The 18229-nt window shown below is 53.4% G+C and overlaps 6 protein-coding genes across 6 annotated transcripts; 2 read left to right on the forward strand and 4 right to left on the reverse strand.

Annotated features, from left to right (window-relative positions):
• Positions 1-2595: 2595 nt before the first annotated feature.
• LMH87_008760 (uncharacterized protein) lies at positions 2596-3693 on the forward strand (the record flags this gene model as incomplete). The annotated part of the gene is made up of 2 exons (XM_056201987.1): positions 2596-3171; positions 3262-3693. 2 exons carry the CDS (start codon positions 2596-2598, stop codon positions 3691-3693), a joined length of 1008 nt encoding a protein of 335 aa, XP_056056594.1.
• Positions 3694-4376: 683 nt separating this feature from the next.
• LMH87_008761 (uncharacterized protein) lies at positions 4377-8993 on the reverse strand (the record flags this gene model as incomplete). Its single annotated transcript, XM_056201988.1, has 7 exons — positions 4377-4974; positions 5029-5121; positions 5175-6856; positions 6920-7368; positions 7420-7653; positions 7718-7997; positions 8049-8993. 7 exons carry the CDS (start codon positions 8991-8993, stop codon positions 4377-4379), a joined length of 4281 nt encoding a protein of 1426 aa, XP_056056595.1.
• A 1636-nt stretch (positions 8994-10629) lies between these two features.
• LMH87_008762 (uncharacterized protein) lies at positions 10630-11973 on the reverse strand (the record flags this gene model as incomplete). Its single annotated transcript, XM_056201990.1, has 3 exons — positions 10630-11559; positions 11648-11878; positions 11953-11973. The coding sequence occupies 3 exons, from the start codon at positions 11971-11973 to the stop codon at positions 10630-10632; spliced, it is 1182 nt and encodes a 393-aa protein (XP_056056596.1).
• Positions 11974-13217: 1244 nt separating this feature from the next.
• LMH87_008763 (uncharacterized protein) lies at positions 13218-14876 on the forward strand (the record flags this gene model as incomplete). The annotated part of the gene is made up of 1 exon (XM_056201991.1): positions 13218-14876. One exon carries the CDS (start codon positions 13218-13220, stop codon positions 14874-14876), a length of 1659 nt encoding a protein of 552 aa, XP_056056597.1.
• Positions 14877-15257: 381 nt separating this feature from the next.
• Positions 15258-16423, reverse strand: LMH87_008764 (uncharacterized protein; the record flags this gene model as incomplete). Its single annotated transcript, XM_056201992.1, has 3 exons — positions 15258-15616; positions 15708-15771; positions 16391-16423. The coding sequence occupies 3 exons, from the start codon at positions 16421-16423 to the stop codon at positions 15258-15260; spliced, it is 456 nt and encodes a 151-aa protein (XP_056056598.1).
• A 624-nt stretch (positions 16424-17047) lies between these two features.
• LMH87_008765 (uncharacterized protein) lies at positions 17048-18133 on the reverse strand (the record flags this gene model as incomplete). The annotated part of the gene is made up of 1 exon (XM_056201993.1): positions 17048-18133. One exon carries the CDS (start codon positions 18131-18133, stop codon positions 17048-17050), a length of 1086 nt encoding a protein of 361 aa, XP_056056599.1.
• Positions 18134-18229: the final 96 nt, after the last annotated feature.

Here is an 18229-nt window from a genome sequence, read left to right on the forward strand (position 1 = left end):
TATATATATAAGGAAGTAGAAGGAGAGAAGGCTTTATACTAAGATAGTGTATAAAAAGGAAGGGCAGCCTATTAGGGCACCTATAGGGTATACTAGTTAGTAGGAGGTTATAGGCAACTAGAGGTATTATATATAAAGAAGCTACTATATAGCTATAAGCTGCTAATAAGGGAGTAGTAAGGAGGTAGTAATAATTCTACTATTATTCTAAAAACCTAAAGATTATCTAGTAACTAGAGCTCTTTACTAATAGCACCTTATAGATAGATAGATACTTAAAAAGGAGGAATTCTAGTAGTTAGGTAGTCTAGATCTCTATTAATTAATCTAAATAATAGTTTCACTATTAGGAGTTCTACTCTTAATAACTATTTATTACCTACTACTTAAGATCGTACTACCTTATAGCCTTTAGCCTAACTTACTCTCTAAGAAACAGACCTACTATAACTTAGTAAATAAGCTATTATTATAGCTAGGTAGTCTAGATCTCTATTAATTAATCTAAGTAATAGTTTCACTATTAAGAGTTCTACTCTTAACGACTAACTTATAATACTACTTAATATACTACCTTATAGCTTTAAGCCTAACTTACTTCCTAAGAAACAGACCTACTATGACTTAGAATTAAGCTATCGTTATACACGAGTAAAGAAACAGGGTTTATCTCAAGTTGGTTGCGCAGATGTCTATATGCCCACAGCATTCGGAACCTGCACTACGCAGATACACACGCACACCGGCGTAAAAGGGAGGGGGATTTACAGATTGTTGTAGCGCTTTAGCGCTTTGTCGCTGTACCCTGTCGGGTATAGGAGCCGTCTTGACGTATCATTTGCTTTGGGCAGTGGCAACATTATCATTAGGCGTAAAATTAAAACGTAAGTGCTTTGCTCTGCGTCTCGACAAAGCGCTTCTCTGCCCAGTCAAATACATTGTCGTGCTTGAAACCACTGGCATGGAAAAATCGCCTGAATGTTCGTCGTAAATACGCATAGTTGGGTCGTTCGTTGAATCCGAGAGAGCGAACGTAGATCATGTATGTTTTGAATTCGTCTGGAAGTCCGTGGCAGAGGGTTTCCATCGCAAAGCTGGACTTCACTTGTTTTACCAACTCGTCCCTCTCTTTCTCTTCGCGACCTTGAAACCCCGTCACGGAAGGGACTCTGAAAGCAGTATAGTAGCATGTATCCTAAGGACTCCAAATCGTGGCGCCAGGATTGCTCTATCTCATCATCAGTCTGGCGTCTCCTCGAGGCCAATAACTGACGAACCTCGATCGTTGTGGGCATTAAGACTGGCGTATCGACGGGTCCCGACAGAAGCACGGCCCTTCAGAGGCAAATCCCGTTCATTTTCGCGCACTTCCCTCGATAGGCCCAAGTCGATTGCGTACAAGGTGTTTCCCCGCCTGCCAACACTCAAAAGGAAGTTATCGGGTTTAATGTCACAGTGTAAAAATCCTTTGTTGTGTATATATTCGACTCGAGAAATAGCTTGGTCAGCTATTAGGAGAACGGTTTTCAGTGAGAAACGTCGGTCGCAATGGTCGAGCAAGGCTTCGAGAGACGGGCCGAGGAGTTCGTGGACCAAAACATAATAATCGCCTTCCCAGCCATGCCACAGAACATGCGGGATCCGGTGCCTCCAGATAGTGTTATGTAAGTTTCTGCCTCATTCTGGAGAATTTCTAGCTCGTCTCTTGCATCCATGAGCTTTATTGCACGTTTCGCTCTGTGACTTTTCCAAAACGGGAAAGCGCGCTGACTGCCCTTTCGAACTTCACGTTGCTTCGTTCCCTGCAGCACATACCGGGAAGAATGGAAGGCCATCGAAGAATAGGGGTAAGCCTGTCAAGAAGAACGAGAATATGACTACCAAGACGAATTCACTGTTTCAACCCCCACTGTTTGCGCCTACTGGCAAATTCCGCTTCGACGCGACACTGGGCGTCCACTACCACATTGAGCCAGCCACGACAGGAATGGACTAGCATGACACGATACCATAGCTTCATTTGTAAGCCTCTAATCTCGCTATCATTGCATTACTGTATGCTGTAGTACTAATTTGTGTTATAAGCGGCGGGATGAACTTACACTGTCCCTGTCAGACACAACACACGATACTTGGCAGTAGCGGTTCGGCAGCATTTCGGGATACTCATTTTTATGATACTGTAAATTAGTAGAAAATTCTGGCTCGTGCGCTGCATCTTTATAAAGTGAACAGCAGGTGAAGGCCGTGCATGCCACACCTATCAATCACAACTCCGCAGACCTACAATCTTTGCTTCGCAGAAGTTCTCTGTTGGCGTCTTTTCCTTGCATCATCTTTATTACATTTTATTTCGAATCAATCATCATCCGTTTTCCTTCATCTTTAGGCGCCGCATCGCCGCTTTCTCTTCTTCGCCAACCTGGCTAAGCTCCGCCTCAATTGCCCTAGCAGCTCCTCCTTGGACTCGTCCAGCCTCGAGAGTAGCCTCATCCAGACTCACAGACTGTGCTGGTCTTTTTTTCATGTCTTCAATCATCATTCTTATTACGTTCAATTTTTCTCAGTTCACCTAGAATATTATTTACAACAACCATGAGCCTACGCGGTACCTTCGACACCCGATTTCAGACTGAGGAGTCTGACCACACCTACTTCCTTCACCATGTCGATGAAGACGCCAAAACACTTTGCGTGCAAGTTCTCGGCTATGGAATTTCAAACATCTTCCTCCATCAGCAGTCAGCGACCGACAATCGCAAGCAAATGACGCTTGCTAAAAAGACCAGCGGCTTTCTTGCTGCTGTGACGGCCTCGCGGAAACGCATTGTGCTGGCGTGGGCAGAGAGCGGACATGGCATAGGCCGCCATGGCGATCGCCTCAAGGCTAGCGGGCACGTCCTTGGCAACACGAAATGGGCATCCATGGCTATTAAACTAGCCAAAATCCTCGACCTTGATCTCGCGTCGCCGTTTGATAAGCCCACTACGCCGCCTGGCAGCTTCCAAGCCGCGCACGTGGAAGTTAAGCTAGCCGCGCATGCCGCAATGCTTCTACTGCAGCAGTCTAGGGCACATATTACAGAGCGCAGCAGCAGTGCCCTGACACGGGCGAATCTAGCACAGCTTCGGCATCTGCAATGGAGTAATGGCAGTCCGATCCACTTTGAAGTATACGTCTCAAGGAGGAATTGCCCTCGTTGCGGGGCCTTTTTGAACAGGCTGCAGGAGCTGACCGGAGTGCGGATTGATCTCAAATAGGGCACGAGGGTCGTCCCCATTCGTTATCATCAGCAGCAGCTCAAGGCCGCCGCGAAGCTTGGCCTAGGCCGCAGCCCAGGTGCAGAGAGCAGGAAGCGCAAGCACAAGACTACGACTACAACTACGACTGTAACCACGACCAAGCTGCAAACTTACGAAGAAAATGGGGTCATCCATTATATGCCGCCTCAGAGGCCCGATGAGGAATCGGGTGCTTCACAGGCGAGCGCGCCTTTTCGAATCCCAATCCCCGTGCGCGTGTCGCCGCACCACCTTTCCGACGTTGACAAACCGCTCCCGGCCACGCCAGTTACCGAAGCACCCGACGTGAGCTCTCAGGAAGCTGACGCTGAAAATATGCTGGCAGAGCCAGTCGATAACCTCCCATTCCCGCCACGGTCCCCGCGTCCCTATGGCATGTCCCTTAGTTGACCGTGTGCAGCTTGATTATAAAGCAACTCGCTATCTGCTCGAATTATCTCTGCGCGCGTGCGCCGTGCTAACGACTATTATTAAATTGGCACATTGTTATGGAGGAATGCCATTATTGCGACTCGAAGCCTTTATTGTCTGAACATTGCTGCGCTTTAATGTATGGAAATATGTTGGAATATGAGGCTAAAACTGCAGACGGCTGCTATAAAAAAGTTTATTTGGACGAGAAGAGATACAAGAAGCAATAAACAGACCAACATTATAGAAAAGAAGCATTCAGTAGAAATATTTGTATGCCCACCTGTTTGATAAAGTGATAATAATGATGACAGCATTAATTCCCGTATGTAAGAACTGACCGAGTATGAAGGAGGTAAGTAGAGGCTGTCTAGGTCCTGTGGAGTACTCATTTGTCCTCATCTCATTTGTCCCGACGGCCCATCTAGCTCTTCTGCCCAATTGTATTAACGTATATTCAAGGCTGCTAGTGCGATACTAGAAAACGCATGTTATATACGCGTACCTCTTTAATTTGCATCAAAAACACATATATCTAGTACTTTATAGCTTCTCCTAAGATAGAATAAGTATCCTCTAACCGAGCTACACTGTAAATGTATGGTCTCTAGGGAAGGAATACTAATATAAGGCGGTTTTTAATGTAAACGCTACTAAATATACTAATGACTGGCGCTAATTGCCTCGGAATCTGCCTTCTCTTGCCGCGACCCGGTGCTGATCTCTCCTCTACCATCGGACATGTGCAGAACGACATCAGTGTCTGCAAGAACGGCCTCGCGGTGGCTGATAATAATCTTTGTGCACCCTGCAAAATACTCCTTGATCAAACTGTAGATGCGCTGCTCGGTCGCTTCGTCGATGCTCGAGGTGCCTTCGTCCATGAGGAAGAGCTTCGAGCCCGTGTTGTCCTTGTGCAGGATCGCGCGCGCCAGCTGGAAAAGCTGCCGCTCTCCGACCGAGAACTTCATGGCGCCCATGGCAGCGTCTAGACCGCCTCTGGCTTCAATGTGCTCCCACAGGCCAACTCGCTGCAGAATATCCGTCATCTGCTCGTCGGCTGATGCGTCCTCTGTTCCGACAAAAGGGTTCATGTTGAAACGGACGCTGGCTTTGATCGCGAGACCAGATTGCGTAACGGTCGTGATGCGGGCTCTGAGCTCGTTGCGTGGAATGGTTCTCAGCTCGCGGCCGTCAATGTAAATGTTTCCCGTGTACTCGAGCAGCCGAAGAAGCGCGAGCAACATGGACGATTTACCACTAAATCCCCATCAGCTGCTGTATAACCTAAGAAGAACGGATTCCGCTACTTACCTTCCTGTGCGCCCAACCAAGCCGACAGTCTGCCCGGGTTGGATGGACAACTTGATGTTGGCAAGCGCCTGGTGAGGCTTCTCACTCTCCGACCTAAAGAGATAAAAATTAGCAGTCTAATGCGAGCTTTGGAGAAAATGACCTACTTGTATGAAGCGTTGACACCATCAAACTCAACTTTCCCAGAGGTGGGCCAGCGTTCGGGTGCATCCGACGCGCCGTCGTCCGACTCTCTCGGCGTCGACTGCGCAAACTCCCTGATCCTAGCGACAGCGCCAAACATGTTCTCCATCTGGACAAACCACTTAACACTAGCACCCGTAAAGTCACTAAATGAGATCAGTGTTAAAAGCGCAAGGCCCATGGCGCTGGCTGATGTTGAACTCTTAAAGTTGAGCGCCAGGCTGACCACGCATACCGCCGAGCCAGCTGTGGTAAAGTCCATCACAGCTGTAATCCACTGCTGGATAGCGAGTAGGTAGTAGTATGGCTTTTGCGTTTCATGCAGCATGTGGTGTAGCTGGGCGATGAAGTTTTGCTCCCACTGGAAGGCGCGGATGTACTCGATACCGCTCGCACTCTCGGTCAGATGCCGGATGAGGCTCTTGGTCGAGTCGAGCTCGGCAAGCCGTACTTGGCGCGACGTGCGGAGGTAGAAATGTGCAATGAGACCAACCACTACAAGGAAAAACGGGACGATGGGCAAAGCATAGGTCGCGCCGGCGGCAATGACGCCAACGTCGATGATGATTGAGCAAAGGCCCCAAACGACTGGCGTGATAGCAAGAGGCAACTGCTGAGTTGCCATTTGGACATCTTGGCTGAAGCGATTTAGGAGCGTGCCGGCATCTTCTGCAGCGAGAAACTCAAAGGTGGCTTGGGACGTCGCATCCAAGAGCTCCTGGTGCATGCCAGGCGCGCAATTTGTGATGATGAGTTTGTAATAAATTAGCGGCGTCCAGTAGTAAAGACAAGGACTCAAAACGCCTAGCAGCGCGTAGCCGATGAAATAGAGGCGATTTTGGGGAGCCTTTCCCAGCCAAATTCTGGCAAAGATGGGCGGCATTCTGTCGGCAACAGAGGCGCAGGCCACCGTAAGCAGCCATGTCATAACATTGAGGAGGCTAACGTGTCGTAGAAAGTATTTGTAAATCGTCCAGTCTCCATACCGCAGAGTGGATAGACTCTGGCGCAGTGCGTTGTCAGGAGCCGCTGCGACCTCTGGAGGCTCCCAGGTAGGCTCCTTGTCGTGATCGGATTCGCCAATGGACGCAGAAGCGGTTGCCGAAGCAGAATCTGCCGCATCGACTGGCTGATCCGGGCCCACAGCGGTGTCACGTACTTCTTCATGCTTGGAGGACAAAGCAGCCGTTCCGTCGCCGCCCATCTCATAGGAGACATCGGCGTGGACAAGATGGCCTTGCATGCTAGTCGCCATAATGACAGTGGTGTTTCCAGACTTGAGTAGATCACTCTCGGAAAAAAGCCGCGATCGAATGGCAGACGATGTCTTAGTGTCCAGAGCACTGAATACATCGTCCAAGATGACGAGTTCGGCTTGGACATATAGGGTGCGCGCTAGTGAGACTCTTTGTTTTTGCCCACCACTGAGATTACAACCCTCACTTCCAGCGAGCGTCTGGTCTTGTGCAGACAGACGTTCAATGTCAACATCCAAGGCGCATACGTGGACGACCTTGTTGTACAAGGCCACGTTCAAAGGCCTTCCGCCTAGAATGTTGCTCTGAATTGTCTCATTCTGGACCCAGGGCACCTGACTGCAGTAGGCAACAGAACGAGTTGCAAGTGTCACGGTACCACTGGTTGGCTTGACTTCGCCGAGAATTGCTCTTAGCAATGTGGTTTTGCCGCATCAAACAGGGCCAAAAACCATGGCTGTATGGCCGGTCTTGATCTTCAGCGAGACGTCCTTTATAATGGTGATTGCCCCCGCGGACAGGGACACTTGCTGAAGCTGGACCACAAAGACGCTGCGCGAAGCCAGCACCACTCTGCTATCTTGTGGGTTCGAGGCAGAGGGGTTCGGCGTAGTAGTTTCAAGCACGGTCTTCTCTTCACTGATCGAACCATGCTGCATCGCAAATTCGCGAGGGTCCTCTGTCTCGGGCAGGTTCAAGTACGCTTGGAGGCGTCCCAAGCACGCAAACCCAGCTGACCAGCTTCCGACGGAATGGATCAGGTAGTACATGGGATTCGTCACTAGGGTTACGAGAGCCAAAGTGGTAAATATGCGGCTAGCGGATATTGGCTCCGAAGCTCTTGTCCAGAATATAATGGCAGCGACAACCAGGATAGGTGTCAACAACTCAGCGATGGCCGCTAATAGGGTCAGCAAAATTCTCGATGATCAGAGTCAACATAGTTCCTTACAGATGCCCATCGTCACTGCATAGTATTGCCGATTTTTCATCAACAATACGACTTCGGTGTCAAACTGCTGCTGCACACGATCAGCTAGAATGGGAGTCAACCCAAGCATTTTAGCCTCTTTGATCTGTGCAAGAACATTCGATGTAGACGCCACTCGAGTCTCAATATTCTCATTCCAAGCTTTGCGTGTAACCATCACTCGATGGCCAACCCATATCGAGGCAATGGTGGTCCCTGGTGAAAAGAAGACTGCTGTCAGCGCATGAGACAGAGATATTAGGATACAGAGAATGCTCACCAATAACAGGAAGCGCGGTAAATATAGTAGCAGCTCCAGCATAAGCACCAAGAATGCCAATACCCAAGCAAACTTCTAGCGTTTGTGCCCAACCTTCGTATGAGAGCGTAGCAAGTGATGCGATACCGGCTACATCCGCAGTCACGAGGGTAACGGCCGCCGCACCGTCGAGAGTTTCGGCGCCGAGCCGGAGGGACTTGTGGTAGACGGCTGAAATAAGAATGCCTCGAATACTGACCGACATCTGGTTCCTAAGAGTAGAATACCAGGATTTAGAAATCTGTAGTTGGTTAGTCTGCGTATGTGGCGCAGGGGAATGAAGAGATCTTACTGCTTTGCTGACATATATAATGGTCGTAGCGAGGATGAGTCCCTTTACCACATTTCCTGAGGGCGCAGCGTCGATGGAAATCTCGTTGACGACGTCTTGCAGTAAAAACGGCTGTGCAAATTCAAAGCCGATGGACAACAGCCGAGGCAGAATGATGTAAAAGAACGGCCACGGCATGGTGCAGACACAGGCTTGTACGAGAGCAAATTTCGAGTCTTTTCGGCCCTTCTGCCATTGACCGATAAAACCTCGATAAAGGACCTTGGAGTCGTACTCTGGCCCAAGATCGGCCATGGTAGACTGCGTAATTTCGCCGCGAAAGCCGAATAAAAGTATATAATTGGCCCACGCCAACACAGATCTGTTCCAGAAACCGGCAGTGGCTTCCCGGCTGATGAATGATGACGATTGGAGGGCTTCCGGGCGGAAGAGAGAGCGCTTAGAAACTTCTTCGAGAACGATTATCGCCACCTTGAGACAGGGTATAGCGATGTGCAGACGAGCGATCGTGCCAAGACCCGTGCGATTAAAATAGGTCAGTGTCGTGGTAATGTCGAGAATGGTTGTCAGGCTGAGAAAGAAGCCTAGGAAGGATAGCGATCGCAGGTAGTAAACATGCCCAGCATACATCAGAATAGTGATGCACAGGGCGCTGACAGCGGCCATGGCAGCCGCGGCTTCTGCGAGGCGAGAGTCCAACGGAGACCGCGCCCATAGCACGGCGTTGGCAATCTGGACGCCAACCAACGCCGCGGCGACTGCAAATTTGGCCCATAACAAGACGCCAGGGCGGACGAGGGGACTGCCGCGAAAGAATATCTGGTGAATGTAAAAAGGCGTCACGAAGACGAGGATAGAGGAAGGGACCAAGTAAAATATGGTGTGCTCGAACAGCAGGGTAAAGTCAAAGTGGCCAAGCAGCCGCGGGCCGAAAGAGTCGTCCATCGTGGGCGGCGCGTGGGCGTCAGCAGCTGCAGTTGGGCTTTGAGAGCGCTTACTCCAGGTGAAGGAGCTGGGGGAACGATGGGGGGAGGATGTGTGTGGGCAGCAGAGGATAGGAGTAATAGCTCAAGTTCTACGGATAGTGGTTGGCCCAGGACAGGCGAGCAGGAACTTTTGCAACCCCAGACCCAACTGCACAGGCATAGCTGCTGCAGTTGGCCGTGTGTGTTGTGCTCGTCCAACAAGAAACTAATTTACGGTCCTGCAGGTTGGATGCAACTACACAAGGTGGAGGAGGGGGAAGCTAACTGGGGCCTAACAAGGGTCCGGCGACTGGAGCGGTGGTGGGATCAGGCTGTCGCACACCTGCCTAGCCTGGGAAGAGGGACCGTCGAGTTGCATTTTGGCGTCTAGCTAATGCGCAAAAGTTGAATAATAATAGGCGGGCGAGGGCCGAGGCTATGAGGGGAGCCTTCGAGTGTAAGATGGTGTGGATAAGAGGGGGGTGCGTTGGAGGATTCGTTGGCCCACTGGTGAAGAAAATGGCAAAGAAGATGGATGAAAAGAGGGGGAGCGTGTATTGGAGAGGTGGAATAGAGGTGTCTCTTGCGATTGACAGTGATGCAGACAGCAAGGGGGCGTCGAGGCTGTAGGTGCAACACAAGTCTTGTCTTCTAAAAGCCAACTTCGGCCGCATATGGGCATTTGCTGCCAAGATAACATCGCGAGTCGTGCCAGTCCTACGTTTGCAAGCATTCAAAAGGCAAGATGACAATCGACCCAAGCAAGGTAAGCCAAACGATACATAGCCTCTCCCCGTGGTGTGGTGGGTGCTGCGCTCCGTCCACTCCTCGTCTTCACACTCGGCCGACGTGCGCCGCCCCCGCCAATAGCGCTCCGGATCGAGGACAATCAAGGCTGCCCGAGCTTCTCCTCCAACCGAGACAGACAAGGAATAAAGGCCCTGTCGTGTAATCTCAGCCTCTTGCACTAGAGTGGCACACCTGTCCGACACACAGGAATACACTCGGACTGAGGAGGCAACAATCCTTTAGCATAGAGACACAATTCCCAATCGTGCGCTTGTTAAAGGCGAAGCGCAAGAGGGGGGATCAGCGCCTCCAGCAACTGCGAGCCGATTACAGGGCGTCTGGAGCGCGCACTAGTTCGCGGTGGAGCGAAGAGCTGAAGCCGCTGGTGAGAGCAAAGGGCTGCTCGAGCATAGAGACTGTATAGTAGTAAGTAAGGGCGCTCGTCGGTAGAAAATAGGTAGCATGCCAGAGTGGTTGTGAGTAGGCCCCGCCACCATCAGTCAGTTTGATGTACTAACATAGAATCAGAATGGGTGGGACTCGAATCCGACAGACATCCCATGGCTTCGGCCGCGCAGGTTCAAATCCTGCTGCTATCGTTTTTTTGCCTTTACTTTTTTGAACCTATCTGGTGCAAACTGTGGTAGCCTCACTTGGGATAACACTCATTTTTCAGTTATGTTTTACTTTTTGGTCTATCAATGAAGCAGGTTGCATAATGGCGCCCACGATCTCATGAACGGGATCTTCACGACACATCACCAAGTGAGCAACGACAGAGCCGCAGCACGAGTGTCGGAAAACGCAATGCGTCTACTTCAATCGACCTACACTCTCCAGGTAAAAAGGCCCTTTTCATAAAGACCAGCAATCAGGCCGAATCCCGCCTTGCCATCCCACAACGTCGTGGCGCTGGAGCCATAGATGGACTCTACAAAGATGCTGCGCAGCCCATGCTTCTCGCTCCACTCCGCCACCCACGACAGGCCAGGAGTACTCGTGCACACGGCCTTTTCCTCGTCGCTCGCCGCCACGAGCACCTCCGGGTCGTTGCAGACGTGCCTGCTCTGCGCAAACTTGGCGAGGCTCGGCAGATGCGGGTGGCCGGTGATGAGCAGCGTCCTGCCGTCCTTGATCTCGACATTGTCCGGCAGAAACGGCAGCGTAATCTGCCTGCTGCGCGTGAGCGACCGGTCTGCCTCGACCGTGTAGAGCTGCACGGCGCCGGCGCTCGACGAGGCGACGGCCAGCGTGGAGTCGTTGAGCAGCGCGACGCCGTTGGCAAACGCCTGGTGGGCGACGACGCGCGCCGACTGGGCGGTGTAGTCGGTCGGGTCGAGGGCCAGGTGCACGACGCTGGCGAGCGGCAGCGCGAGGTACGTCTCAATCTTGGAGAGGAGCGGGGCGTCGCGCGTGGTGAAGTAGTGGTCGTTGGAGACGTAGAGCTCGTGGCTGCCGAGCAGCTGGATCGAGTTGGGGATGGTGATGAGCGGGTGCGTGAGCGTCGCGGCGTGCGTCGCGGTGAAGGCGTCGAGGTCGAGCTTGAAGATTTCGATGCGCGGGCCCGCCTGGGCGTGGTTGGTGACAAAGAGCGTCGACGTCGCCTCGTCAAACTCGAGGCCGAGCGTGTGGAAGTCGGTGGCGTTGGGGAAGCCGATGATTTGAAACGGCGTGAGGTTGCCGGCGCCGGGGCCAGAGGTGGCGTAGTTGTAGGCGAATAGCTCTGCGTGCGGGAGGTGACCTGGTACGTAGATTCCCTGAAGCAGCAATAGTCAGGCATCGCATTCATTATGCAAAAAAAGGCGATTGGCGTGGAATTGACATTGAATTGGGGGATGAGCTTACCATGACGACGTTCCACTTGTCGCGGCCGGGATCGCAGGCGGTGATTGCGAGCTGACGCTCCGTGAGCAGCACGGCGTCTTCGCAGTTGCGCAGGCGGTCCGCAAACTTGACCTCGTAGTTCTCAAACGTGTTCATCTTGGCCAAGCGGCCGGGCGCGTTGGCCACGAAGCTGTGCAGGACATGGCTGCGCGAGTAGAGAAAGGTGGCCAGCGCAGCGACCAGCACGGTAAGCTAGGAGATGTTGTTAGCAAGCGAGCACGCGATCGCATACACCACCACATCGGAGTGCCCGTTGTTTGACTTGCAAAAATCGACCTCGCTGCCATGTTGACGACAATCTAGACTGTGTCTCGTTGAAAATGGTGTTACTCTCTCTCTCTCTCTCTCTCTCTCTCTCAAAAACTCTACTGATGATGCCAGTATGAACAAGAATTGCTCGTACGAGACCCCCGAAGCAGCCGTGCTTATAGATGTCAGCAACATGTGGAGTTGGTCTTTGATAAGCGCGCCTCGCCCGTTGCCGGCACAGCAAATGGTAGGCTCTCCCAAACTTTTGTGTAGCACACACGTGCCTGAACCGTTTTACCGTTGGCCAAAAATCCTTTCCCGCTATGTGACGCTCATTGCCTCCGCAACTACCAGTACGTCTCCCCGGCTGCAAAGAGTCAAGTCCCGAGCAGGCCGTCCCAGCTGAGACACAGCGCCCGCACAAGGCAAACAATGGAGATGAAAACGGGCAAGCTGAGAAATGTAGCTGAAGGATCTGGGTCCTTGTCCTTTCTCACTCCTACCGTGGACATCAACAACGTCTCGTCGTTTACCCCGTGGATACGGGAGAGCGGCCGCTTGCAATCCTGTGTCCCACACCGACCATTGTGAAGCCCCATCCCCATGAATTCTCGGGATGGCGCCACGGATCCCCGATCGCGTGCCAAGTTTTGGCGCTAGCAATTGGGGATCTACAACCGGCTTAAAGCGGTGGAATTTCATTAATACAGCAGCTCCTGGACAGCTACAACAGAACTCGTACTTGCTGCCCGCCGAGGCAGCGTCCTTACTCACGCCGGCTCTTACTCACACCAATTCTTACTCACACCAATTCTTACTCACACCAATTCTTACTCACATCGCCAGTTCGGCTTCGTTCGTATAGCTTGGTGGCTTGTGATGGCTCGAGACTGTCCGGTGCGCACTCAGTTACCCCAACAAGTTAGCGACAAAAACTGACAAGTCACCGAAAGCACGCCGTGGCGCACCCGAGATGCTCGCCTGTATCCGTCAATTCGCAAACACATCAATTCATTGGTTCTGGTCCTCGCACCATGTCTCCGAACCGTTCCACACTAGCTAGCAAAAGCTGCCGCCAAATTGGTGCCAGGCATGAATGTAACAGTCCGCAAGCTATAAAGCCAGTCTATGTCCGCCTCCTTCCCACCAAGCTCGTCCCAAAGTTTCGAGCCCTCTTCCAAGTCCAATACTTCCTCATTAACCGCCCCGGAGACCTGAACTTCTGGTCTCGACCCTCACTGGAAGCCCTGCCGTGTCACATCCCCCGACATCGAGCTGCATCATGGTGGCTGCAGTCCCCGCAGAGGTCTCAGCCGACTGCATCATCGTCGGCGCTGGATTCTCGGGCTGCTACTCCATGTACATGCTTCGCCAGCAGGGCTACTCGGCCAAGATGATTGACGCGGGGTCCGACTTTGGCGGCGTATGGCACTCGCACAGGTACCCCGGGGCGCTGGTCGACTCGCCGCCGCCGCTCTACCAGCTGAGCATCCCCAAGGTCTGGCAGGGCTTCAACTTTCGGCTCAGGTTCCCCGACCAGCGGGAGATGCAAGCCTACTTTCAGCACGTCGCCGAGATCCTGGACCTGCGCCGCGACGCCATCTTTCGGCACTCCATCGTCGACACGAGATACGACGGCGACACGGGCCTCTGGCATCTTCGTTCGGACAAGGGACTGCGCGCAACGGGCCGATACGTCTTTTTCGCGACGGGGACTACAAACAAAGCCTACATCCCCGAGTTCCCGGGCTTGGAACGCTTCAAGGGCCAGGTGGTGCACACGCATGACTGGCCAGACGATCTGTTCCTGGGGGGGAAGAAGAAGATTGCTCTCATCGGCCAGGGCTCTACCGGCACGCAGGTGGCGCAAGAGATTGCCAAGCTCGACGCAGATGTCACCGTGTTCGTGCGCACACCCAACACGGGCTATCCGCTGCGCCAGGGCACATTGACCATTGGGGAGACTGAGCGGTGGAAGTCGCTGTATCACGGCTACTTCCCCGAGGCCAAGTCGTCGGGGTGGGCCACGCTCTCGATCAACACCCCCGCGCGCTCGTTCCACGAGGATGCCCTGGCGCAGCACCGCGAGAACTGGGAGCTGGCCTGGAGGAGCGGCGGCTTCGACGTCCTCGTGGGCAACTACCCCGAAATCATGGCCGACAAGACGGCCAACGCCGCCTTTTACGAGTTTTGGAGAGAAAAGACGCTTCCACGCATAAAGGACCCCGTGAAGCGGGAGATCCTGGCGCCGCGCGAGCAGCCGGTGTGGTTCATGGCCCGGCGGCCCGTCATGGAGGCCGACTACTACGAGATGATGGACCGCGACAACGTCGCGCTTGTGGACCTGAAGCAGTCGCCCATCAGGGAGTTTACAGAAACCGGCATTATCACGCAAGAGACGGCTGGCAGCAAAGAGACGCGGCTGCACGAGTTTGACCTCGTCATTTTCGCCACGGGCTACGACTCCGTCACGGGCAGCCTCTACGGCATGAACATCCGCGACCGCCACGGCGCGCTGCTGCAGGACCGGTGGCGGGCCGGCGGCGTGCGCACGCACCTGGGCATGATGGTGGCCGGCCTACCCAACGCCTTTCTGCTGTACGGCCCGCAGGCGCCCGGCCCGCTGACCAACGGCCCGACGTTCATCGAGCTGCAGGTCGACATGCTGTGCGGGCTGCTGGCGCGGGCCCGCGCCGACGGGCGGCAGGTCCTCGAGGCAACGGCCGCGGCCGCCGAGAGGTGGCGCGAGAAGCTGCGCGCGGGCTACGAGGTGCTGCTCGCAAGCGAGGCCGACTCGTGGTGGGTCGGGAGCAACATCCCGGGGAAGCGGAGGGAGCCGCTGACGTGGTTCTCGGGGGTCCCGGCCTGGCGGGAGGAGTGCGAGGCGAGCCTGCGCAGCTGGGACGACTTTGAGCCGGGCAAGACAGCGGCCAAGCTATAGCGGCCGTGGGGAGCAGAAAGAATAGTAAAAGTAATCGAGACGTAAGGAATACCAGAAGCAACCCACCTCAAGCCAGCTGTTCAGACCAGTCAATGAGGGCACATCTTCGTAGCATGGACACTTCCTGATCTGGAGCAAGACAAAGATTGAGGCATGCACTTCACCGGACAAGTAGTAGTTGAGCAACCAGAATGGCCCAAATGTAAAAGGGGAATCAAATTCATACAACATGTCAGAAATATCTATGACCTTTTTACGCCCAAATTCCATGTGCGGACCAAACCCAGCAGAATGAACAAAGACTGAGTTTTAAATTTTTTTCATTTTTCATTTTGTGAATGCTTTTCAAGCCGCGACCGTCATCATATCGGACAGCAGCGTTTACTCGTCATCCTCGTCCTCCTCCTCAGCCTCGGCGGTGGTCTGGGCGATACGGTCCAAATCACGCTGGCCGGCCTGGGTGATGCGGCGGCCGCCCTTGTCGTCGTCCTGCTCCAGGACGCCAATCTTCTCGAGGGCCTGCATGACCTTGCGGTCGACGGAGCCGGAGGCGTCGACGTGCTTGGAGGGGCGGGCGCCGCGGTTCTTGGCGGTGCCGTGGACCTTGCGGAGGCGGCCGACACCGATGGTCTTGCGGAGGTAGACGTGGCGGGCGACCGAGGCGGCGCGGACGTAGAACCAGTCAATGTCCTGGGGGGGGAGCTCCTTGGAGGGGCCGGTCTTGACGGTGTCGACCCAACCTGTTACTGTGGTTAGTGGCACTGCTCGAGTACGGTGGTTGCGTGCGGCGGCAGGCCGCAAGGCGAGGAGAATGGAGGAAGGATAACATACCAGGGATGGGCAGCTTGCCCTGGCGCTTCAGGAAAGCAGCATAAGCAGTGATGAACTTTTGCGCCTGAACGAGAAAGAGAACCCATTAGCAAATATTCCGTCTTCAGAAGTCTTGCGACTCCCTCGCGCCTGCTCCTCAAAAAAATGGTTCCCCAAGTAGAATACATCGACAAGAATGATGGTGTGTTGAACGGCTCCGCATCGCTATATTTCAAGTAGATGTGAGAGTGGGCAGTCCCCCCCCAGGACATTGGTCATGGAGATCGGAGGGGCGTGGGCATGCGGCAAGGAGAACGAGCAATTGGAAACCAGAGGGCAGTCGAGTCAGCGCCAGTATTCCACAGCAGCTGTCCGTCTTTCTCAAGAGCTCTCCATTCCCAATTGCCAGTCGTCTCAAGCGCTTCCATCAGCACCCGGCTCTGCCAGTCGCGTTCGGTACGGCGGGACTTTGTAGTTCCCTAGCATTCCGACGTGGATATAAAATTTTGGTTTCCGTTTTGTTTGTTTGTCGTCGGTTCTTTATCGTTCGAGGTTTCGAAGCGATGGAGGTGCGCAGCATCACGAGGGAGTCGGGGCATATCACTCGATTTTTGCGATGGAAAATTCGTGCTTCAATCTCTCAATCGTCGCATGAAAAGTCGGCTCGCAAAAAATCGGCAAGAATTTTTTCAGGGAGTACCTACATCAACGTCGCGAACAGTAACGCCGCCAGCCATTTTTTCGGTGGTTTTGGGGGGGTGAAAGGGGAGGGGTATTAGGTCGGTATGAAGAGGTTGCGTTGGTTGGGGTGGGAAAGAGAGGCCACTGGGGATCTTTCGCGATAGTATTGGGCGGCCCTGGAGCACTTTTTTTCGACGCTAGGGTTTGCGGCCCTAGCAAACTACTCTGTGTCTTTTGGTGGGTGGGACCGAAAGAAGCGAAGTGATGACTAAGTACAGTGCTCTCAGCTCTGCGACGCACCTCGCACTGTAATTAAAATGGGCCTGGGCATAACACGGCTTTAGTTTGTTCCTGTGTTGGCATGCTCAGCATTGGTTTTTTTAGCATTTCATCTCGACCGACGAGAAAAGTCACGCAGAGTCACATCACGTCGCCATGGAAGTGCTGCAGAGGTTGAAAACTTTGTAAACGTATTTTGAGTATCTGTACTCCGTATACAATTCTAATGCGCTATATTCTACATCAAAAACCCAATAATCCCCCCATCCCACGTGCCCTTGACCCGAACCGTGGTATAATTATCCAAATGCAAAATAAAACTGTTTTCCCATGACAAATTAGTCGCCCATAACCCTAAACTTGATGCAGTATCGAAAAAGACGTGAGGTGTGTATGTCCATCTATGCCCAGTTGGCGAGCAGAGCCATGATGCCAGCACCGAAGGCGATGCAGCCAAAGCCAAAGAGCTGAATCTTGAGCGGGGAGCGGCGCATGTGAGGGTTAAACATGAACTCATGGGCGAGAAGCTCGACGAGACCAGTGTACATGAGAATACCGGCACTGATGGAATCAAAGATACCGTTGGTGAGCTTCTGGTCGGTGGCGTTGGCGGGCTTGGCGCCCATGCCGGCGGCGATGCCGACGGGGGTAGAAAGGGCAAAGCCAATGCAGAGGAGGTAAGGAAGCCACTGCTTGCTCTTGGGCCAGGGCGCAGTGGCAATGCGGGAGCCAAGACCGAGACCCTCAAACATCTGGTGGAAAACGAGGACGATGAGAAGAATGACAAGGTTGTCAGTGGTGCCAAGAGTCAGACCAACAAAGACACTGTGGAAGATGACACCGAATTCAAGAACAAAGATGGCAGTGAGCTGGCCAGCAAGACCGCCCTCGCCTTCCTCGTGAGTGCGAGCGTGAGCAAGATGGTCCTCGCCACCAGGGGGGTAGCTGACATCGTCCGGACGGCCGGGGATGCTCTTGGGATTGATGCCGACCTGCTGCTCCAGGTCAGGGCTGTGGGGGCAATCATCGGCAGCGTCCTTCATGGCCGGGCGCTTCTTGGCGATGTAGTCCATCGACGGAGCCTCGCTGTCGGAAGCGTTGCCGTTGTTGTGGTCATCATCCTTTTGATAGCTGGTCACGACGAGCTCAACCAGGAACATGGTCATGACAGTCATAAGACCAATGGCAAGGGCCCAGGGGTATTCGGGGACACGAGCAGCGACACATTCGTCGCTGAAGTTGTCAATGGCGGGATCGAGCAAGTGCATCCAGGCCGTCGCGATAATAACACCAGTACCGACATATTTGCAAATGAAAAAGGTAAATTTGGGTACATGCATGCGTGTCTGGCGAGCCAGCAGCACAGGAGCCAGGGCACCGAAGAGCGAGGCGACCAGGATGATGAAGATGGAGGCGATACGGAGGCCGCGGCGGGTGTCGTCGGCGGGCGAGCCGTTGCAGTCCAGGGGGGCGTCGGTTTCGGCCATTGTGATGTAGTGCGAGGCTATGGCTTCGCTTGGGTGTATGAAGATTTTGATATAACGTTGCGAGGAATATCCTCTTTTGATCGTATATCTGGGCGA

This window comes from Akanthomyces muscarius, assembly GCF_028009165.1.
Source record: "Akanthomyces muscarius strain Ve6 chromosome Unknown contig_18, whole genome shotgun sequence".
In the NCBI taxonomy this organism is placed as follows: domain Eukaryota; kingdom Fungi; phylum Ascomycota; class Sordariomycetes; order Hypocreales; family Cordycipitaceae; genus Akanthomyces; species Akanthomyces muscarius.